This window comes from Pteropus vampyrus, unplaced genomic scaffold (assembly GCF_000151845.1).
Source record: "Pteropus vampyrus isolate Shadow unplaced genomic scaffold, Pvam_2.0 Scaffold47, whole genome shotgun sequence".
Lineage (NCBI taxonomy): Eukaryota > Metazoa > Chordata > Mammalia > Chiroptera > Pteropodidae > Pteropus > Pteropus vampyrus.
The window spans coordinates 1892163-1916966 of NW_011888828.1; the positions used below are offsets into that span (position 1 = coordinate 1892163).

At 35.5% G+C, this 24804-nt stretch overlaps 2 protein-coding genes and 1 pseudogene across 10 annotated transcripts in view; all 3 read right to left on the reverse strand.

Moving 5' to 3' along the window:
• Positions 1-12696, reverse strand: part of MND1 (meiotic nuclear divisions 1) — an 81487-nt gene extending 68791 nt beyond the window's left edge. For all 3 annotated transcript variants that reach the window (XR_895824.2, XR_002780112.1, XM_011359362.2), the window contains exons 1-4: positions 12601-12696; positions 7337-7402; positions 3405-3462; positions 433-581 (exon numbers count right to left, since the gene is read on the reverse strand). Coding sequence is in view for 1 of the 3 variants with exons in the window: in XM_011359362.2 (XP_011357664.1) it covers positions 433-581; positions 3405-3462; positions 7337-7402; positions 12601-12603 (276 nt within the window). In the remaining 2 variants the exon portion in view is untranslated. The remainder of the gene's footprint in view (positions 1-432; positions 582-3404; positions 3463-7336; positions 7403-12600) is intronic.
• Positions 12697-12927: 231 nt separating this feature from the next.
• Positions 12928-24804, reverse strand: part of TRIM2 (tripartite motif containing 2) — a 134286-nt gene continuing 122409 nt past the window's right edge. For all 7 annotated transcript variants that reach the window (XM_023530176.1, XM_023530177.1, XM_023530181.1 and 4 more), the window contains exons 11-12: positions 22871-23011; positions 12928-17363 (exon numbers count right to left, since the gene is read on the reverse strand). In XM_023530176.1, the coding sequence (XP_023385944.1) occupies positions 17211-17363; positions 22871-23011 (294 nt within the window). In that variant the 3' untranslated portion in view covers positions 12928-17210. The remainder of the gene's footprint in view (positions 17364-22870; positions 23012-24804) is intronic.
• LOC111739161 lies at positions 21822-21940 on the reverse strand (annotated as a pseudogene).

Genomic DNA, 24804 nt, shown 5'->3' on the forward strand with positions numbered 1-24804 from the left:
CCGCTTTAGAAAACAGTCTGGAAGTTCCTCAAACAGTTAAGCATAATGTTATTGTATGACTCAGCAATTCCCAAGAAAAATGAAAACATATGTCCACACAAAAACTAATACAAGATGTGAATAACAGGCGAAACTGTGTGTTTGGTAGAGAGAAGGGGGTAGTATTTGGGAACTGTACCTTCCCATCAGTTTTTCTATAAACCTAACAGGAACTAAAATACTAGAAAACAATATCATGGCATGTGGGAAGATAAAAGTTAAAACATTCTAAGATCCTTGTATTGTTTGGGGGAGAGATATGTTGATTATCTTTAGAGTCTGAGTCAAATAACGTATGTTAAAAATTAAACAGAAACGACTAAATTAAAAGATTAAGTGAAACAAATTTCCTTCTTACAAGCAAATCTATTATTTTTACCTGTGGTGGCTTACCTGAGATTCTAGAACCTCCAACTTACGTTTCCTTGCATGAAGCGCTTTACTTGGAAAAGCCCAATAATAATTAGAAGTTCCAATCCTCTCACAGTCAACCATACCATCATCAACTAAGCTTTGAAGAACTTCTTTTACTGACATAGCAGCTATAAGAGATAATTTTGAAAGACTCTACATTAAGACACATCATAAATAAAATTATAAGGCAAATAACTAGGGAAATACTTGCAACAAATATTACAGATCAAGAGTTAATAAGTTAATAAATAAGGAGCTTTTAAAAATAATTTAAAAAGACAAATACTTCAAATGAAAAACAAAAGTACATCAATGGGCATCTACAAAATATGCATGGTCAGTAAACAAGAAAAATGTTCAACCTCATTAATAACTGAAGAAATCTAAAATAAAGCAATGAGATATGATTTCTTGACTACCAAATTAAAAAAACTAAAAAGTACAATAAAGGATTCGGGGAAATAGGTACTCTCAACATGGGTGAAAAACATGGCAGTATGTATCTAAAACCTTAGATTTTGCATGCCTTTTATGTAGAAATTCCACTTTTAAAAATTCAGCCAAAGAAAATAATGATGGATATGCATAAGGATGCTTGTCAAAGCAGAGTTGTCAACAGTAAAAAAAATTGGAAACCAGTCCGATAACTAGACTTTTAAAAGTATTTTATTACAATGGAATACTAGGTAATCATTTATGTTATAAAAATTTATTTAATGGCAAGGTATATGCACATCCAAAACATAAAAATCAAGTTAAAAGACAGTATACACTAATGTGACAATGGTTATCTTTGAATGGTAGGTTAGGGGGTAATTTTTTTCCTTCTTTTTGCTCATTTTTAATTTTTTTCTAACAATAAACATGCATTGCCTTTTTTGCTAAGAAAACTAAAATAAAACTATTATAAAAAATTAAATAATTTACTGGAGATTATGGTTGGGGTAATAGTACAAATCAGAAAAAAGCTTTTAAAAATAGCATGTAAAAAACACAAAGTCCTATTTCACAAATGTTTGAAATTCATAAACGATTCTCACTTTCTATTAAACTGTGTCAAGAAATCATCCATATTTTAATGTCCATTTTGATTTTTCCTAGAGCAAGTCCCCAAATATAATAAAATCTATTAAAAAATTAAGGATTCAATAAATAAAATCAATGCTGAATATGCAAAACATTCAACCTCACTTGTAAAGAAGTACAAACTGAAATGAAATATTAAAGAACACTAAAAATGAAAACACAGTTCTGAGAAATGAATGAGTAGAATTTGGTATAGCCTTTCCTGAGGCAATTTGAGAATACATACAAAAAGACTAAAACAACACAAGTCTCCATTTTCTATTCTATTTCTAGGGACATTTCCTACTGAGGTAATGAGATGTAAAAAAAAAAAATTATGTGGGGAGAGGTAGGGATGAATAGGCAACGAATGCACAGAGGATTTTTAAGGCAGTAAAAATACTCTGTATGATACCATAATGATGGATCCGTGTCATTACACATTTGCTTAAACCCATAGAATGTAAAAAACCAAGAGTGAACCCTAATGTAAACTGTGGACTTGAGATGATCACAATGCATCTATGCAGGTTCACCAACTGTAGTATATGCACCACTGGTGAGTGATGTTCATATCGGAAGCTATGCATGGCAAGTGTATGAGAAATCTCTGTACCTTCATCTCAATCTTTCTGTGAACCTAAAACTGCTCTAAAAAAATCAGTCTTTTAGAAAAAAATTTATGGATAGCACGTTAATTACATATTAATTTTAGCAGCAAAATTTGGGAACAACCTAGATATTCAACAGTAGTTAACAGGGCTAAGCAAGTAATGGCACAGTAGGTGGTCATAGAGTTAAACATTAGAAGAGGCAGATATTGTAAATCATTTTTTTAAAGCAAATGACAGAGATAAATGTAGATGATATGTTATATGAAAAAATACATGAACACAAAACTGTACATGCAGCATAGTTCCTTCTCAGAGAAATGGACAGATACATACATTCAAAGACAAACAGAATCTAAGAATAAGACATCAAAATACAGCAAAATGTTAACAGTGGTGTTCTCAGAATAGAGAGATTATAAACTTTTGTAATTTGTAATTTCCAAATCTGTTAAAATAAGCATGTATATTACATAGTTTACGTAATCAGAAAGTAAAGTTTAACAAAATGTGTATCATATATGGTGGGTTTAACGGTGACCTCTCAAAAGATGAACCCTCGAACCTATGAATGTGACTTTATTTTGAAAAAGCATCTATATAGATGTAATTGAGGATCTCAAGATGAAATCATCCTGAATGTAGGATGGGTCCCAAATCTAATGACATGTGTCCTTATAAGAAACAGAAGGGGAGAAAACAAAGGGGAAGCCATGTGAAGAGAGGCAGCAATTAGAATGATGGGCTTATAAGCAAAGCACTGTGGGCAGCCACCTGAAGCTAGGATTCCCCCCACAGCCTCCAGAAGGAGCTGCCCCTGCCGACACCTTGATTTGACTTCTGGCCTCCAGAACTATGAGAGAATAAATTTCTACTGGGTTTAGGCACCAGGTTGGTGATAATTTTCTACTACAAAAAACTAATATAGCTGCAGAAAACCAACACACCATGTAAAGACGAAAAGTCACATTTAACAAATACTAGAACATACATGAATAGTTTTTCCTTCTTTTGAAGTAAATTCTATCCATAAATAAATGTGTATATTTGGGTGTACATATGTGTGTGTGTACACACGGGCATGCATGCATATTCCATTTTAATTTTCCTAGAACAGATACTCCACAGGACTCATGGCCAAGGCCCAAAGACATCATGTAAGGACTTTTACATTCATCTCTACAAATCTGTTTCCATAAAGTGAAAGTAGAAAAGATGTAGCAGAAAAGATGACCAATATTTCCCTAAATACCCTTGCATGCCTTTGATACTTACTAATGCCTTTCTCTTTGGGAGCAATCTTCTCCATGTCTTTCAATTGAAATACATCTTTCTGTTTAAAAGAGTTTTTTTAAAAAAGAGAGAGAGATGAAAAACGTGTTTATTCTCTGCTATATATTTATATTTACCATAATTATGTTCATAAGACATTGTACTAAAAATACTATTCCTGGAAATGAACAATAAAATCAAGTATTTGGGGGCTGAAAGCACAATTATCATGTTCAATACTTTCAAGAGAAGTTACAATGGACAGATTTTACATGAACAAACAATCCTTTAAAGTAATTGGAGAGAACATACTCTCACTGAAATATGAAAACTAGTTATGATGAATCACTTGTTAACATGAGATAATCAGCTTTTCTGACACATTGATTTTAAGAAAACACAAACAGTACTTCGCTTAGCATATATCATACGTTACAGATTTAGCAGTTCTAATAAAAAGCAAAACATAGACTGTCAAGAATTGTTTACATGGACGAGTACACTTAAACAATAGGAAAATTATAAATTTCATGGCTGCCTGTCAATCATTCACCTACGCATGCTGCATATCCACCAAAGCAAAATGTTATGGGAAGCTATATGTGTAGAATATTTATATTATGGTTAGAAAAAAAATCTACGTAGAATACTCCTTTCTTCTCGTAATAAGCCTTGGTTGAAGTGGTGAAAAAAACTTGGATAACAAAAGTGAAATATTTGAGAAGACAGAAGTACTCAGTAATTAGAAGAGAATTATTGTGATTGTTGTTATGGAAATCTGGGATCTAGCTCTTCCAAAATACACTTGAAAAGGCAACTTCAATAAGATGGAACTTAGGGTCAAAAATTTAAAACTTTAAAACATCCAAATTTAAAAATTTAAAACATCCAAGGGTACTATTAAGAAATTTAAAAGACAAATACTGACTAGAAGACAATATTTACAAAACATATACCTAACAAAAGACTGGGCATATATTCTTTCCCCCAAGACAAACTGATGGATAAAGGAGTAGTAGATGAATATATATGTGATAAAGTAGAGTAAAATGTTCATGGTAGAATGTATAGATATCACTGTAAAATTCATTCATCTTTCATAATAAAATGTTGTTAAAAGTAACTTCATCTCACTATACTTAAGATTTAGTAAATTAAGGAAAATATTAAGTCATTGGTCTTAAAGTATGAAATCAATTTTTGCACATCTGGGCATAAACCATTTTAGGTAATACTTTATGGTCTCAGAGAACACGCAATGAATTACTGACTTCAGGTCTCTAATGCATTAAAAAAATCAATTAGTCAAATCTATTTGCAAATACCTTAGATTCCCTGGAAAAAGAACATGAACTCATTGAGACATCTGCCTATATGTGGTCATCAAGGAGGAGCCCCAGACATACTAGCTGCACTTATGGGGTTGCTATGTAAATAAATGAGCTTGCAAAGAACGAGCCTCAGAACTAAAATGTGGTCATTTAAGTGGACAGAGAAAATGGTCTCAAGTAAATATTAGTTCTTCCCAGCATTGAACAGAAATAAAGAAGAGATGAGCACAATGGTTCTAGCCCTTAAAAAACTATGTGTACCACATCACAGAAGACATATAGTTATGATAACTTTTAATTAAGCACTTATGATCTGGGCATTGTAATGTTTTACAAAGATTATCTCATTTAATCCTTATACCAACACTGTAAGATGGGTACAATTATTACAGTTCTCTGTAATAGATAAGGAAACCGAGCCTTAGGTCAAATAACTTCCTTAAAATCACAAAGCTATCAAGTAAAATAGGCTGTAGGTACAAGTTCTCTATCCTTGAGCTACATACTGCTCCCATGTTCTCCTTAAGTATAACAGGAAAAAAATTCTTTTTCTATTACATTAGCAACTTCAAATACACACACACACACACACACACACACAATATGTATGTATTCATACGAATGAATATGTATAGGAATATATAAAATGAAATTAATCAGTCAATCATTTACAGTCATGTGGTACATAATGACATTTCAGTCAATGTTCCATAAGATTATAATAGAGCTGAAAAATTCCTGTCGCCTAGTGTCGTTATAGCTAGCCATCCTCGTAGAGTCACACATTACTCACCTGTCTGTGGTGATGTTGGTGTAGACAAACCTACTGTGTGGCCATGAAAGTATAAAAGTGTAGCACATACAATTACGACCAGTACATACTACTTGATGATAGTAAACGGCTGTTACTAGTTTATGTATTTACTATGCTATACATTTTACTATTATTTTAGAGCCTACTCATGAAAAATACTTTGCTGTTAAACAATATGCTGCTATTCCAGCAGCAGCTCATCCATCTTGTGTTTACCACCTCTCTTGGTTGCATAATTTTCTCTTGTGCTTGATTTAATCTCGTGCTGTTTTGTACAGTAAAGTGTTGTACAGGCTTGTAGCCTAAGAGCAATATGCTATACCATACAGCCTAGGTATGTAGCAGGCTACAGCATCTAGGTCTGTGTACATGCGCTCCGTGTGTACAATGACAAAATCACCTGATGAAGCATTTCTTAGAATGTATCCCATTGTTAAGGGGTACATGACTGTAATTGAGAGCAGAACTGAAAATTTGTCAATCAGAACCAACCAATTTTGATATCTGAGAAAAGTCTAACATATCATAAAGGACAAAATAATTTCCCTACCACTCTCCCCAGCTTTCCACTGCCTGGTAGGAATTAAAATCTATTTTTCTTGCTTTGAGATCATAGGAAAACTATCTCAACTCGGCAAGACAAATAATCATAATCCCCATGGACAAAGTTTATCAACTTATCCGCCTAATCATAGCATCATTATTAATATACTCTGTTCTGCATTGCCAAAGACTTTTAGTAAGTCTTTGTAAGTAAGATTAGTATGATTACACTTAAAGGGCAAACAGTATAAAAAGAAAAGGTCTCCAGAATTTTTTGCTTGTTTTACTGAGAGTCTGCATTACCAAAATCAAAGTGCCAAGTATTACCATTTCTTACTAATTTCATATTCTATTTTGCCATTTTCTCCATCTTCTTCACATCTGTATATAATGAAAACAGCCAGTACGTTGGAGCTAGACTAAACTTTAAAGATCCTGTCAAGTATTAGGCAAAGACACAAAAAGTTAATATTTTTATAGGTCAAAGCTATGATGTCGACTTTAACCTGGAAGCGAAGAAAAGCCACTGTATAGCAACATGGTAAAGAAAACAGTTTCTAGAGACAGGTGTCTGGGTTTGATTCCTGGCTCTGCCACTTTGGAGTGGAAACTTCAAACATATTTCTTGTTAGTGGCAGGCACAAATATCTGGAATAAATTAAGGAGGCCTACGTGCCATCATATATGTGTTAAACGACAGACTGACTTACAAATGCACAGAGGCAGTATTTAGCACTACCTCTAAAATCAGATGATCATGCCCGGGTTTGAATCCTAGAACTATTACTTCTATTTTTTGAGATCCGGGGCTGGCAACTTAGGCTGCATTCAGATGTCCGGATCTGTAGAGCGAAGACGATAACAACAGTACCGATCTCATAGGTTAAAAATGATGAAATCGGATCATCTACACCAAGTGACTGGCACCTAGGAAGTACTCAGTCAATGTGAGCTATTAACATTATTTTCAGGCAGAAAGGGAATACAATCAAATACATGCTTCAGAAAGATAATTCTGGGTCCAGAGTGCAGGACAGTCTGGATGGAAGAGGCTCTGCGAACATTGGGATAAGGTTCTTTCATACCCTACAGGTCCCAGGAACCACAAATATTTGCAGGATTTTATTCCTTCCTCAGGAAATTAGTGAGTATTGATCTCTAATAAAAAAGGTACAGTTAACACTGGATGACATATACATAAGGAAAAAAATATGCAAAATACTAAAACTCTTAGGAAAATGACTTACCGTCTCAAAAAATATTTGCATCATGCGGGCTCTCTTTTCCTCTGCGCTCAATCCTTTTTTCTTCGACTAAAGCACAAAAATTAAAAAGTAAACACTGAATTTTTTTTAAATGCTGCATTTTAAAACAACTTGGTATGAAACATTATCAGAAATTTTATGCATGGTCTTGTCTGATACCAACAGGTTTGCTAACTCTCAGAGCCAGGCCTAAAGACTGATTGATCTTAACTACTGCCATATGCCAGGTCTTGTAGTAGGTGCTGCCAGTATAATAATAAAAATTGTGATTGAGACAAAGCCTGGCATTTTGTAGAAATTCAATATTTATCAAATGATCCAGTGATAAGTCACTATATTTACTTTTAAAAGACTTATAATCTCTCAAAGAAAACAGACATAACTATCTACAGTTGATGAACAGGTACATGCTACCCGGAACAGAATGATTTACTGACCAGGACAGAATGAATTAACTCTGCCCTGGGGAGGTAGGAGGATTAGCTAGGAAAGTTAGAGATGAAAAGGATTTTGGTAAATTGAGCAACAGTAAGAAGGGTGTCCTGGTCAGACCACATACAGGCACAGTGTTACGGAAGTACATGGAATGCTCCAGAAAGACTCCGGATGATTACTGTAGGTGCGGATAGAGGGAGTGGGAGTGGCAAGTGAGGCGTGAAAGGTTGTCTGGGGCCAGATGATAGAAGGCTGACCGGCCAAAGAGAGCGGACTTTATTCCAGGCAATGAGGAGCTGCTGCACAATTTCTAAAGCTGGGAGTGACAAGATCAGAGCTACATTTTGTAAGATCGTTGTAGCAGCATTGCAGAGGGTAGGTTGGAGGAAGGAAAACCTACCCAAGTAGAAAATGGAGCCTACTTTGGGCTACTATTATTCCGCAACTACGTTTTAGCCCATTTGAAATTAAGATAACGAGCATGTAACTGAAATGTATGTTAATAATAAATTTTACTATATATTGTAAACATAAAGGTAAAGTCCGAAAGCAAAGGAAAAAAAACGCCAAATTTCCTCAAAGCAGAGATGCACAGAAAATAACAAGAGAACAAGAACCGTCATTTCTAGTGCTCCAGTGGAGGATTCCACCGGAATGTCTCTTAAGTGATCTGCCTTTCTTAAAAACTGCAAATACATTGTTTAGTAAGAACTGTAAAACACTTTACACTACTTAAAAAGGAGACATAAATAAAACAACAATTAAAGATTGACCCTATCCAATAAAAAATTCTATCAGAAAACGTGAGCCTGTGAGATGGGGAAAGGGATTTGGAATTGCTGTTCTGCATGTACACCGGAGTCCAGGAGTCTTTATTCTACTTGCAGAACCTAGGAACCCACTAACTCGTTTCACAGCAGTAAAACCATCCAGTGATCCTGGATGAGTTGTATGGGGGAAAATAAATAGCCAGTTTATATTTTCTCTTTTTCTTCTGTCCATTCTCAAACACTGCAAGTTCCCCAGGGTTCTCTACTGATCTCATACCTTTTCTTTGATCTCATCTGCTTTCATGGTTTTAACTAGCACTTACAGTGAGTCCTCGAATCTTTACATGAGTCCCTGAGTATGTTTCTGAGCTTTGATCTCCTTGTATCTACCTGCCTGCTGGACAGACTCCAGACTCAGGTCTAAACTGAACTCCTCCTCTCCTACATCTGCTCCCCAAACCTGCTGTTCTAGAGCTTGCGTTCAGTTAGATACCACCTTGTTTCCCCAGCCAGAGGCCTGGCAGTCATCCTAGGTTCCCTCATCTTACTCCACAGCCAACCAACCACCACCTTCTACCAATTTCGGTGCTTAAGTATTTCACAAATCTATACAGTCTGCTTCATTCCTATTACCTCTACCTCAACTCAGGCCTGCATTACCTGTCTCCTGCAAATACTTGCAGTCCCACAAAGACGCTTTGTTTCACCCTTTAAGAACACATTCCGCACTGCCAAAAAGCAAATCTAACCGTGCCTCTCCCTTGATTAAACCCTTCAGTGGCTTCCAACCATCCAGAAGTATCCAATATCCCAGAATGATACACAAAGGCCCTCTATCACCTGACTCCAATCTACTCTCACAGGTACCACTCCCCACATCGAATTCTACAACAACATGGAGAGCTAAGCAATTTGAGCTGTAACACAAAAACTACTTGTAATTATCCACTTGCAGACTGGTCTTTCCCATTTCTGTGCCTTTCAAAACATGTTTTTCTTTCTACCTAAAACACCTTCTCCACTTACCTATTCAAAACTCCAAAAAGTCTTCCAAGGCTTTGTTTAGGGATTCTCCAAGAGAATTTCCCTGAGCTCACAGGCTAGGCTGAGTGTCATTCCATGTGTTCCCAGAACATACCTTCAACAAATCAATTACTATGATTCAAAAGATGTGTTTACTTGTCTCTCTGACTGAAAATCTTCATACAGGAACTACCTTTGCCTTCCCAGAGCTTAGTGCCAGATTAGACAGAGAAGACATAAAGGCCAGCCCTTAATTTCAGGACCATGTATCTAAAACCCCTAACCCCCAAATGAGAGGCTGTTCAAGCTCTTGAACCCCACAACACCCACTGGACTCCCATAAATATCATACGGGGTGAAATAATAATAAGGAATTCTGTGATAACCATTTATTGCCTGGCTTGGAGATAAATCAGAGAAATCTCTGGTAGGGCAGCACCTGACTGTATATACCTGACACTAAACCTAGGATGGAGAGCTAGAGTTCAATCCTGCTTTATCAGCCTCCATTCATGTTGGCCTCTGCAGTATCTGAATAAACCAAACATGAAATTCACACCCAGTGAGAAGGCTCCCTCAGTTCATTCCTCACTTCACTGAGTCTTAACTGCCATTAGCATCATCTTAGCTTTTAAAAAATACTGGTGCCCAGGCACAAACCACATCGACTCAATCAGAATCTCTGAGAAGTAGCCTCAGCCTGGGCATGCGTATATTGAAAACCCTTTTCAATTTTAATTGTGCTTTAATTGTGCCCCAGGATTAAGAATACTGCTTTAATTGTGCCCCAGGATTAAGAATACTGCTTTTCTTTTCTCACCCCAGAATCTAGAAGAAATGTCAGGGGTGCCTGTGGGGCGGTGAGAATCCCTTGAGGTCTTTGGTTTGTGGCTGCACCAGAGGAAAACAGACTGAGTTTTAGGAAAGGCTCCTAATGTCTGGGTATTATAAGCAGCTCCTGGAGCAGTGCATGGACTCCAGGAGCTGCTCCCCAGAAGCAGGCGATGAGGAGGATCTACTGTCCTATGGGCACAGTTTTAGGAAAGTTCTTACCACTCAGCTCAGTAGCTATCAAAGTTACTCAAGAAAGGTGAACTGTATTATCCATTTACATTGTTTTCAGGCTAATTTATCCATCAGTCTCTCTTATGACTATAATTAGTTTTTATTATTAACCATGGAAGGAGAGTATCATGGCCAGAACTAAAATTACTAATATGAAAGGATGACTTATTAATCCATATTTAGAAATTTCTCTCTAAAAATCAATGATGGCTCATTTAATAGATAAAATTAAAGAAAATCGGATAGTATAAGTTAGAGATGCATTCAAATTAGTAAGTAAGAGGACTCAAAACGTGACTTCAGGACAACAAAGGTACCCTCTCCAATTAGGAGTTATGGAATTCCTAAAGTCAGCCCTGTTGATCAATTACAATAAAATTTTACAAAATTAAAAGTAGATATCTGCTGCCCTCAGAAGTGGCAAACTACATTGCATTTCTTTAATTCCAAAAATATGCCTGAATTTATAATTGTTTACCCAGCAAGCCCAACCAAATCAAAACAGCTATTAATTCTCAATCAGGAAAGAGAACAAGTTATCTTTGATCAACAAAACACTAAACTTATTTCTTAATCATTAATAAAAAAATAGAATGTATCTTACAAAAACTTTTACTCTAATTTGTTTCATGTTTCTCCATGATCAGAGGTAAGCATCTGAAAAGAGTTAAGAGCACATTAAACCATTAAGCATTCGAAGGTAATTCATGAGTAGATATAAGTTAAAGGGATAAAGTTAATGCATTTGTGTGGCTTAGTTCTCAGTAGTCAGTTATGTTAGGCCAAAAACTTTATAAAGAGAAATATGATATCACGGAGCATTGGTAACAGGTTTTAATGTGGTCCTGTTTGTCTTCTTTCATGTCCAGGTGCCTGAGATGGTAGTTTAACCACAAAGAAGCCGTTATCAGTTATAATTACATCTGGACAAGTATCTTCAAATAAACACCGTACAACCTAAATCCCTGTCCACCATTAGCTTTGCAAAATAACGGCCACTTAACTAAATTAAGATATTAAAATCTTAGATCCATTTAATTAGATGTTTATTCTCTGCCAACAGCAGCAGAAAAAATTGCATGAAACGCTGAAGCTTTATGAAACGATGTGATGAACAGAAAGACATTAACTTCAGAGATGATTTGAAACCTTAACCAGGAAGTAACCCATCGTAGCATGCAAGGAAGACTAACACAGCGCGGTGCTTCCCTAATAAAACGACTAACTCACTCCCTACCAACCGGCAGTCTGCAGTACAAAAGTGCAATACCTGCCCTTCGGTAAAAATAATAACAATAATAATAAATTCACAGGCGTCATCTAACTGACGACGATTGCTCATAATCATCTAAACTGTGAGCAGTTCAGATATGAGCTCTAATGTTGCAATGCACAGAACCACTCAATTGTCAAACATCAAGACAGCCATTAGGATCTACGGCGCCCCTGCGCGCCTGCCCGTTGTCTCGCTGACGCTTTCTTTCCCAGTTCTGAATGAGGGACTGCACTTTTTGGTGGCCGAATCCGGGGAGCCGAGGCACAGGTTCGGAAGTGACTCGTAGTCTCCCGGGCAGATGGCGGAGTTTGTGAGATAGTCGGGTCACGCTCTCGAACAATTCGCGTGTTTAACCTAACCCGACCTGGCGACAGCTCCAGGGCGCAGAGCGGCAGGGAGGGCGGGAGCCACCGCCACCCCCACGCACAGCCCAAAGGCGCGGGGGGGCAGAGGTCGCAGCGCGGCGCTACAGCCTCCCCGCCCCGTCCGCAGGTGACAGGCGCGCGCTCAGCCCCGCCGCGTTCGGAAGGTACGGGGTGGCCAGGGCGTCCATCTGGCTGCCCGTCCGTGTGAGGCCCCGGGTCGGACACCAATCCCCGGAGCCCACCAACGGCGGGGTCCCTGCGGCTCGGTCACTGGGAAGGAAAGGGACCCGGGAGTGTGGTCTCATTTCTTACCATGGCGCGGGCGGTGCGTCTTCCGGTGGCGAGGCCTGCGCAGGACGCGAGGGGCGGGGCGCGCCAAGGAGAGTTTGATTTTGGCGCCGACCCCGCCCCGGGGGCGGAGCAGCGAAGGTGAAAGAGGTGGTAGACAGACCGACCTTCGTCCCGGCGGCGCGCAGCGACCCCTGGCGGCTCCGCCGAGAGGCGAGACAGAGTGAGATAGGGCCTTTTCAATAAAATAAACTGATTGAGGTATTGTTCTCTTCCACAAATTCTAAAACATTCCTTTATTTCCCTTCACCTAAAAATGGTTATGTTAAATAAATAAACATTCACCCTGGAAACGGAGAAAACAAGCTTTATTATAATGATTTGAGATTTTGTGCATGGTAGATACACATGACTCTTGTTTCTCCTATGTTTCAAGACAGAATTTAAAGTTTTATTGTAGACTAAAGCATCCAAAATACTGTGGTACGTATGTAGCTACGAACGTACAAACACTTTGATGCACAGCATTTATTCTTTTCTTTAAATAGGCAGTCAGCATTTTGATTCATAAAAGAACAGATGATGAGACTATATCATTAACATCAGAGAGCGCAAGATTTAGTGTTCTATACAGAAACGTATGAAACAGACCTATAAAGATGGAATGTACAAAATTTTAAAAGAAAAAAGCAAGGAACCATCATACTCATACATAAGATCAAAAGGCTATAGAATTGAGAATGATATAAAGAATTCTATTACAAGAATACACTCTCGTTGATGACAGAACATTCCATGTCATAAAGCAAAAGCATTGAGTTTAAGGCTGTGTTGCTTTCAAAGGTTAATGGAAGTGCTGTACATTCATTGGAACAACATAGCCAATTTATTAATCGATTTTAGAATATTAATAGCTTTCATACATTCTCCACAAACCAACCACACAATCACCACCGCACGATTCATCTTCAGAAAGTTTAAGATTAACATCATGATTTGTAGCTTACTGTCATTTAAAACAAACCAAAAAATTATTTATTTATACCAAACAAATCTTTAATGGGCACTTAGTTCCTTTATGGCAATACTAGATTCCTAGTTATCAAAAATATTAAAATAACTGTTAAATTTAAAACCCTGCAACGTTTACAGAATGCAACAGTATTACAACTTTCAGTTTTAAGCAAAATTAGAATAATGTTTGCAGCAAACAGCTTTAATTTTATCTTAGCTGGAAATGTCTTCTTTAAAATTATTAAACTAAAAATACTCCTCTCTTTTCCGAAGCTGGTCAATAGAGAGGATACTATAGAGTCCAAAAATACAAAAAGATTTTCTCATTTAAGGTAATCTGCAGATTACCTGATGTTTATTTGCTATTTCCTCCAATTAACTCAGTAGGTATTATCAAAGCATTTATGAGAACCCTTTAATATTAAGGATCCAGACACTTGCTGGTATACTGCTATTCCAGTTAACTCCATGTTAGGACATACCCTGTATATTTCGTAGTAGAAGCAAGTGTGTTCTAGTTTCATGGACCTGTAGTATTTATTTGCCTCAAATCTAGTCAAAGAAAAAATTAAAATAAGGAGATTTGGGGACTTGTTTAGTTACTGGAGACTAAAATTTGATTGAAATACTAAGTACTATTTAAAAAATGGCAAATAGTCATAAAGGCTTTTTATTCATGTGTTTCTGAATGGTCAAGCGACTCTTTACCACCCCATGTCCAGCAGGGGAGGTCTGTAAGTGGGAGAGGGGAGGGGAATGCATTGTCACTGACCTTCACATTCTAAATGGCAATATTTTACCGTAAGTGCCCAGGGGAAATTCGAATGGGTAATTTTTCAGAGCTACTTATCATGAATGTATGACAGGTTCTGTACACTTGACAAAGAGAAATCGTTAAACAATAATGGTAGCCCAGAAAAAAAGTCACTTATTTTAACATCCTTCTCAGTTTACCAGAAACTATTTTCCATAGAATGTGACAAAATTTCACTTAAATCTTGTCTAGTCATATCTTAGCAGCACTTTTCCCCCTAAAATATGCTCACCAAGAAATACAGTAAATGCACATATGTATCCAAATGTGAAATGTTATTCATCTTTTAAAATATGATTACATATTTTGGGGGGAAAATATAGTGTTTCCTGGAGTGTCCATAGCATGTTTTAGTAACAGAAGAGGTCTGACTCAAAATATCTATTCTTTCATTCCAGTTTGTGCCAATATTGACATGAAAAAAATTAGCTTTGTCTTCAATCTACTAATTGAGATATCCGGCCTGCTACGGTATGATGGCTAGTTAATTTCTAACTTGGCATATATAATTTAAATGTTGTGATAAAAAAAAAAAGAAAAAGAAAAAGAAAACACCCTTTAAGTAAATTAGCCTTAAGATCAATAGCCTGTGGCAGAATCTGTATAGGAAGCCATTTTTATTTGTGAAAATAAACTAAAATTAATTTAATCAATTTAAGAAGTTTTCTTTTAAATGGTCTAGGAGCTATGAAAAGTCTAGCTTGTGTTTTATGCAGAATGTTAGTAAACAGCAAAATGAAACTCCCTCCCTAGAGTGTAAGCTCCAAGGCAACAGGAATTTTGTCTTTTTTCCATCACTCTATCTCCAGTATCTTGAATAGCATCTGGCTCCTAGCAGGCACTCATTACATATGAAGGTTTAAATTCAAAGACTTATTTCACTGATACTAAGAAATAGTATCTTAACATTCTAAAAATGTTATTGAATTTTATAACTATTGCAGACAAGTCTCAAATATGTTGAAAATTCTACCTAACTAAAAAAATACTAAACCTAAATGGAAATCTTTCTGAAAAAAATTTTTTTCAGAGCTTGATTTGGGCATGAATTTGCTAGACAACTGGAAGTAGATAGATTTCCCTTCTAAATTTCAAACATTCCTATATAGGTGAGTAACTGAATTATAAGTTAATAAGCCATAAATATCACATTCATATAATTATACATACGGGAAATGTTTTCTTATAGTACAGTTCTAAGGTGCTTTCAGTAAAAAAAGATCCCAAAGTCATTATCGAAAACTGCCAAACACAACATCCTATTTGGTAGAACCGAGTAGAAAATTAAACAGTGGAAATAAACCACATCTCATTTTACAGTACCAATGACAGATTAACAATTGACTAAATTATTCTTAACATTTCTCAAAACTCATTTATTTAAATTAAATGTAACGAGTTCGACTTCTCTTTTTTGACCTGTTTTTGTTTTTTTTGAAAGCACAGAAGGCCATTTTCTGATGAGACATCAGCCAATACCATCATTCCCAGAAAGTGGTAAAAGTCAAATCTTTCGGGGCTTCTTCTACTAGGACGGCTTTAAAATTCCGCAGGAAAGGAATGTGCTGAAGAAAGCCTGGACGATGCTTCTGTCTTTCAGAGTGCTGCCTATTTCGATACACCAAAGATTCGGCTATATATATAGATATATACGATACATTCTACCATACCCTAATCATGTATACATAGTCCTTTAATGCCTCTACTATTCATTAGACAATGATAAATAACCATAACATGCCCTTACCTGTAATGCTTTCACAACTTTGGTAACACTTGCTTCTAAGGGGAAAACCGTTACTCAATCACATGCCTTTGGTTGACACCATCAGTCCTCCAAAGGGCTACTTATGGCTCTCTGTCCTAGGATACTGGTGTCCTACTACATGTGCTGACATTTTTCAGGAGGTAAAGCTTTCGCTTTCACGAAGTGGAAGAGGAGAGACACATGTGAGAACATGGCACATAAAACATGACGAGCTTTTTTTGAGTGCATTCCAGTGCATTGATCTGGAGTTGGGCTGTTTGTTTACCAAAAGGTAGCATTACTATTGTAATATGCTTTTCAAAGCATTAGGAACTTCAGGTTTCCCTGAAAATGTACTTTGTTTTTTGATTTAAAGTGAGCAGGAGAGGGAAAAGTGAAAAGAACACATGAAAAGGGCCTTCGATCTAACCCAGAAAGGTTGAGAAATTTGCATTTATATTTAAGTGCTAAACTCAAGAGGCCTGCTAATAACAGATGAGAGGGTTTTGCAAGACAGTCTTATTTCTTTCATAAAATAATTTATATGTGGCTATTGATAACCAAAAAAAGTCACAATACCTACTGTAAAAGTGAGGTTAGAAGATTTCCCCAGGTCTCATGACTGAGGTGAAAGTATATAACTACAACAGATTTTATTTTTGTTGTTTTGTTTTGTTTTTGGAAGCTCTGCGCAAAAGCTACCATTCACAGGATTAACAAATACCTTTAAATATTTTAGTTCTTTTTAATGCTTGTTTGATTTGCAAAATTAGTTTAACTACATAAATCCCTGTCCTAGAAGCCATAGTTCACAGGTGTAAAACTTTGCAGTTTCTATAGATTCGGTAGAAGAGATCTCTTTTTTCAAACCCTAAAGGTCAGTTACAGAAATCAGATATGCAGTTTTTAAGGAAATTATTACATTCAGAAATAACCTTGGAAAGTTAGCCAATGATTCCTTCTAGCATGAAAAGTCTGGTGTAATCTGGTCCCGCGCTGAGAAATCTATTCCAGTTTATAGTGCAAGACCTTTGTAAGGGGCTTTCCAGCCGCCCGTTGTTACTGTAAGTACCGGTAGACCTTGAAACAGTGGTTCCCAGAGTCTGCAACCACAACGTGGCCATCCGAAGTCAGGGCCAGGCCTTGGGGGCCGTAGAGTGGGTCAGCGGATGTGTTAATGTAGGACAGAAATGATCCACTTCCATCAAAAACCTGTCAAAAATATATAGTCAGAGTGTTATAGGAAAAGGTATAGTAATACGATGAAATGGGAGTTAGAGAACTCTTGATGCTGATGTTTTTAACATAAAAGCCTCTGCCTAATCCCCTAGGTTTGTTTAGGTCACTGTCATATATACAATCCGTCCCTCCATTTACCTTGGTTTTTCTCACCTCACTCTCTATGTCCCAGAGTCACTGACAAAGAACATCCATTGGCCACCAGAATATAAATTCTTACAGTGGTCATTTTCAAGGGGAATGGCACTGGATGGTGCTTGAAAAATGAACGACACTGATTTTTCACTCTAAGCCTTCACTTTTCCACCTTCCAGCCTCATATCCCTCTTTTACCCCCTATCATGAGAGAAAAATTTGCAACTAAATGACAGAAGAATGGTCCCACGTCATAATATACAATGAAAAATAGAGATTTTTTTTTCCTTTACAGAAAACAGTACGTTACAAGAAGTCAGTGGTTTGACATGTACATTTGGATATGAAGTGGTCTTCTTTTGGTCTGTAAGCTTCTGCTATTATGAAATAAAAGAAACAGGAACATTTCTCCTTTCACAAGGCCCAGGCTGGTTTCTTTTGACCATTCTGTTTGGCCTATCGGGTGTTCTAACAGGCAGTGTAACTAGGCAGGTGCTACAAGGGCCACGACACAGCTCAGCATCTGTGGTCCCACACAGAACTGCTTTGTCCACTTGGTTCCCTGTATGGCTTCTGGCTTCCATCAGACACAGAATACCTCTTTCAAATGTGAATGTCCACTGGGTTAATTAAGCAAGACAAATATATTTCAGAAATAAAAGCATTTAGTGTTACATTTATAGTCTCAATCTTTTTTCCGAGAAGTAGATACTTATATCAGATTCAAACTGCTGACCACTGCTGTCCTCAAAGAGGGCATCTGAATGCTACTAAATTTAGCCAGTGAGATAAATGATTCTCACATGCATCGCACAAGGACACATCAGAAAGGATGGACAGCCCCATCTATAAAAGCATGTTTAGATCCATGCAGGTGTCTACACAGAGAAAGAATAATCTTTCTTCAGTTTGAAGATTTAAAAGCTTTCTTCTTAATTTAGAGAAAATTTTTTTTTTTTTTTTCGTATCATGGACTCCTTTGGCAGTCTGGCAAAGACTATTACAGACTCAAAATAGTGTTTTAATGTTTTTTTCCCCCCAGAATGTAAAGTTTTATTATTTTTTATACTCAATCAAAATGCCAAATGCCATCCATGATACCATTATTCTTAATCCAAGAAAAGATATTTAAATTCACTATGATTCTTCTTTTAAATTTGGTTTTGTTAACTTTTAATTTTGAAATAATTAGATTCATAAGAAGTTGCAAAGATAGTACAAAGAGAGCTTATGCACCCTTCACCCAGTTTCCCACAATGGTTACATCTTCTAAATTATAGTACAATATAAAACCCAGCAAACTGACATTGGGATGTATGTATATAGTTGTATATCATTTTTTCACAAGTGTAAATCCATGTAACCACCACCACGATCAACATCCAGAACTATTCCATAGCAAAATTCTCCCTAATGCTGTCTCTTTACAGTCATACCCACTTCCCTTCTCCCACCGTCTCTAACTCTTGCCAAACACTAATCTGTTTTCTTTCTATATAATTTTGTCACTTCAAGAATGTTAGATAACTGTTAGATAAATCACAGTGTGTGATCTTTTGAAAGTGCCTTTTTTCACTCAGCCTGATGCCCTTGGGATGCAGCTAAGTTGTTGAGTGTATCATTAGTCTATTACTTTTTACTGCTGAGTAGTATTTCGTAGCATAGATATACCACAGTTTATTTAGCCATTAACCTATCAAAAAACATGTTGGTCATTTTCAGTTTGGGGCCATTACAAATAAGGTTTCTATGAATGACAAACATTCTCATTTCTCTGGGATAAATGCTCAGGAGTACAGCTACGGGGTTGTATGGTAAGTACAAGTTTAGTTTTTTAAGAAACTGCCAAATTATTTTCAAGGCTGACTGTCATTTTACACTCCTGCTAGCAATGTGTGAGAGATCTAGTTTCTCTGCATGTTTGCTAGCATTTTGCATTATCAATATTTTTAATTTTAACTATTATAATAAATGTGTAATAATATCTCATCAGGGTCTTAATTTGCACTTCCCTAATGTCTAGTGATGTGGAACTTCTTTTCATGGGTATATATCTTCTTCAGTGAAATTTCTTTTCACGTCCCTTGCCTATTTTGTAATTGGATTATTTGGTTTGTTTACTGTTTGAATTCTGAGAATCATTATACATATATTACAGTGTAAGTCTTTTGTCAGATATGTGGTTTATAAGTATTTTCTCCCAGTACATTGCTTATCCTTTTATCTTCTTAACAGTGTCTTTCCTAGAGCAAAAGTTTTTAATTTTGATAAAGTCTAATTTATTAATTTTCTTCTCTTATGGATCATATTTTTGGTATCATGTCTAAAAATTCCTTACCAAGCCCTAGATCTCAAAGTTTGTCTCTTAAACTTTCTAAAACTTTATCTTCTAAAAGTTTTATAATTTTACATTTTTAATTTAAATCTAGCTTTATTTAGAGTTCATATTTTTGTATAAGGTGAGGTTCATTTTCTTTCCTCTGTGGAAATCTTAATTGCTTTAGCACCATGTGTTGAAAAGCTGTTATTCTTCCACTGAATTGCCACTGTATCTTTGTCAAAAATCAGCTGCTTGTACATGTGTTGGTCAATTTCTGGATTCTCTATTCTGTTCCATTGATCTATGTGCCCATCCCTCCTCTACTGCCACAAAGTCTTGATTACTGCATCTATATAATAGCAGTAAAATAGTTGTGAAATTGAGTAGAGTGGTTCCTCTAACTTTATTCTTCTTTTTCAAAATTGTTTTAGCTATTCTGGTCCCTTTGCCTTTCCATATAAATTTTAAAATAATCTTGTATCCACAAAAATTCCTGGATTTTGTGTTAAATCTATAGGTCAATTTGGGGAGAACGTGCAATCCTTGAACTTGGTATATCTCTCCATTTATTTAGATCTCCTGTCATTTCTTTCATTAGCATTTTATAGTTTTCAGCATATAAATACTGGACATGCTTTGTTACTGTAACTGAATATTTCATTTTTTCAGCAATTGTAAAGGGTATTACATTTTGAATTTGGGTTTCCATGTTCATTGCTACTATATAGAAATACGATAAATTTTTTTTATGTTGATTTTGTCTCCTGCGACCTTGCTGAATTCTCTTATTAGTTCTAGGAAGTGTTTCCATAGATTTCTGGAAATTTTCTGTATAAACAATCATGTTATTTGCAAATAAAAACATTTTTCCTTTCTAATTTGTAAGCTTCTTATTTCTTTTTCTTTCTTTATGTGCTGGCTAGAACTTGCAGTATTATGTTGAACAAGAACGGTAAAGAGCAGACATCCTTGCCTTGTTCCTGATCTTGAAGGAAAAGCCTTCAGTCTTTCACCATTAAATATGGTGTTAGCTGTAGGTTTTCAGAGATGTTCTTTATCAAACTGAGAAACTTCCTATACATTCTTTGTTTACTGAGATTTTTTTTTTTTTATCATGAATGGGTATTAAATTTCATCAAATGCTTTTTCTTCATCAATTGATATGATCATATACTTTTTATTCTTTAGCCTTTTAATGCAGCAGAATGCACTGATTGATTTTCAAATACTGAAACAGTCTTGCATTCTTGGAATAAACTCCACTTGGTCATGGAGAGATTTTTTACATATGATTGAATTTTATTTGCTAATATTTTGTTAAGTATTTTGGCATCTATATTCATAAGGAATATGATCTGTAGTTTTCTTTATTGTATTGTCTTAGTCTGGTTTTAAGATCAGGGCATCAAAAGCTGAGTTGGAAAGTGAATTGTAAAGTTTTCTCTTGTCTTCTATGCTCTGGAAGAAATTGTGTAGAGCTGATGCTGTCTTCTTTAAACATTTGTTAGAATTCTCAAGTGAAACCATCTGAGTATGGAGATGTCTCCTGGGGGAGTTTTAAAGTTACGAACTACATAGTTGTAGGTCTATTCAAATCATTTATTTTATACACAAGTTGTGGAGTCTGCATTTTTTAAGGAATTGGTCCATTTTATCTAAGTCGCCAAACTGATACATGTTGAGTTGTTCATAGAATTGCCTTATTATCTTTTTGATGTCTGCAGGGTCTAAAATGACATCAGTACTTGATGTTCTTTTTTCTTTTTTCTTTTTTGTTAGTCTTGCTAGAGGTTTATCAATTTTATTGCTCTTTTCAAAGAACCAGCTTTGTGTTCCATTGATTTTCTCTATTGTTTTCTGTCTTGAAGTTTATTATTTTTTATTATTATTATTTTTTTTAGGCGAGGCAACCCTTGATTGACCTCACAGACTGCAAGGACCTTGTCAGCTTATAATCCCTTATTTTTTATTTTTTATGCCTATAGCACCTGGTCTTCCTAGGTGGTCTCCCATCCAAGTACTAACCAGGCCCGAACCTGCTTAGCTTCCGAGGTCAGACAGGATCAGGCTTGCTCAGGGTGGCATGGCTATAGACAAATTTTATAATTCTTGATTCTGTCCTCATGATGTCCTTCTTTCTGCTTGCTTTCAGTTTGCTTTGTTCCTCTCTTTCTAGCTTCTTGAGGTGAGAGATTAGATCATTGATTTGAGACTTTCCTCTTTTCTAATGTAAGCAATATATACACCTTAAACTTACACAATGTTATATGTCAATCTCAGTAAAGCTAGAGGAAAAAATTTCCCTCTCAGCGCTGTTTTAGCTGCATTCCATAAACTTTGATATGCTATATTTGCATTTTTTATTCAGTCCAATATATTTTTAAATTTTCCTTGAGACTTAAGGTTATTTAGCAGAATAACGTTTTTAAATGCATAAAACAAAATATATAGAATTATAAAGGAAAATTATCATAATAAAATAAAATCAAAATATGACAAAATTGTGAAATAGTAATATGTATGCTTTTTAAACCAACACATTAAATAACAAGAAGTAATAGTGATGGGTCTAATAATGACTAATTGTAAGGATGTGATGAGAATAAATTATAATTCAAGATGACAACTGTAACATGAAATTTTATGTGATTTCTTTTGGTGAGAAAGTTATAGATAGTACTAAAACTACTATAATTGTTGCCTATATTAATATTTAAAGGAAATGATGATTTTTAATTAGAAGTTAGTAAAAACAAAAATATACTTTTGTTCAATGGACCTCTTGAATTCTATCCACAAGCCCTTGAGGGTTTATGGGATACATGTTAAAAATGCCCAATTTAGAGGGTTTCACTCAGGTAATAGGTTTTCATTTTTTCTACTCAACCTTCCTCACTTCTTGTGAGATTATCTACAGTCTTACCATCTAACCGCCAAAGAATGACAAACATTCCAGTTTGTGCAAAGCCAATTCTCCACTTAACACCGAATCACTCCACACAAAGAAATGAGTGTTTTCATCTACCTGGATCCTGCTGTTTCCCCAGTCTGCCACAATGATGTTTCCATTTGAATCCACTGCCACACCGGTCGGAGCATTAAACTGCCCATTTCCTTCTCCATTTGAGCCAAACTTCAACATGAATTCTCCTTCTTGATTAAACACCTGTAGGAAATATTTTTAAATAATTTTATTTTAAATGAAAATTATTGAGCCGACATTATGGATTTTAAAAATATTTATCTGAACAGGTTATCTGTAACAAGACTTATTATTTAGGAGATTCTTAAGAAAAAAATCTACCGACTATATCTACACCACCATATCGAGCTTGGTTTCCCAATTTACTGTACGAATCTGATTTATCATTTGTTAAATCAGTTCTTTTTTCTAGATTATATCTGGTTATTGAATACTTATGTGAAAAATACTTCCATTATAAATTATAAAATATATATAAATATAAGATATGAGAAAATAGAACTATAATTTTCAACGTTATTCTTTCTGCCTTTAAAAAAATAGCTAAATTTCTAGAACAGGAATTGTGTATTTCTAACAAGATGGATGATGATTCAAAGTTGGATGAGAAAATAGAAGCTTTCTGTTAGCCCAGATGCTCAGAATTTATTACCATTTTACTAACCCAATGAGAAAGAGTAATCCAGACTTCACACTTAAAAGTATGTGTGTGTGTGAAATGACAGTGAGCAAGGGATAAAAAAAAAAGGGCTTTTATTTTTTTTTTCCAGAACATATTTAGTTAAAACAGAGAATTTATATGACCCTAAGGCTTTATTGAATGGAGGCTACTGAGAGAAGGGAATGAATTCTATTAAGTAAATTCTCTAATCTGATATGGACAAGCGATGGATTGTATGTAGTTAAATATTTTCACTAATAGAGTGTTACTCTATAAATATCAAATAGATTACTGATTTTGAGATAATTTCTATGTGCTTAATTATAAGACCATAGTGAGCATAATTTTATCTCGATGATTCAGATGATACTTAATGCTTTTGAAATAGCTCCAGGATATTATTTTAAGCTTCCATTTTTTTTTTTTTTTGCCTCCTACATGTGTGAAAATACTGATTAAGAAATTCAAAAGTATTACGTGCAAGGGACCCTGAGAGTAAGGATTTGTAAAATGTGAAACTGAGGCAGTTCATTATAACTGAGCGCAGATCTAATTTGAGGATGATCTCAGGATCTTTTTGAAATTCTCCTATTGTCATTCTGTTTTCATGAAAGATTAAAATGACTCTTTCTTTTAGTTACATACATTGGGAAAATGAGACACTTCCATCTCTAAAGGCTTAACTTATGTTAAGACAAAGAAAAAGGAGTCATAACCACTTCTTGAATTAATTACCTACTGCCACAGAAAGAAAATATATACTGAAGGTAGCTAAAGAATTAACTAGACCACTTGTTAGTCCCGAACTATAGGTAGTTTTTACATTTACCAACAGAGAAATGACTTGAATCCAGAACTATTGCTAACTGCCTTGTGTTACATGGGAAACAAACCCAACTATTCCATAAACGATATATGACAGTTAACGAAGAGAAAAAAGACTGGTTTTGTTAAAAGAAAAACTGATTTTAAATAACTAAAATAATCTACCTCTACTGTATTGAAAACTTGAAGAGTTTTCAGAATAATTATAAAGTTTTCTTATTTTCTATTTTCTCCATCTAAAATGTCACTTGTTTATAAATTATCTGGATGAAAACATATTAAGAGACAGAAGAATAAGCTGAAATTGTTTTTATAGCTTGCTTTTTATAACAAGTTTTTACAATAAGATTTTATAACTTTGATGACAATCCTTTTCTGATTTCAAAATTCCGCTCACATCAAATACCACTTCCACTTGGAAGTCTTCTCTGATAATGTTAAAAGTCTCTTTTCTTCTGGACACTCATAGAACTTTACATGAACCTACTTA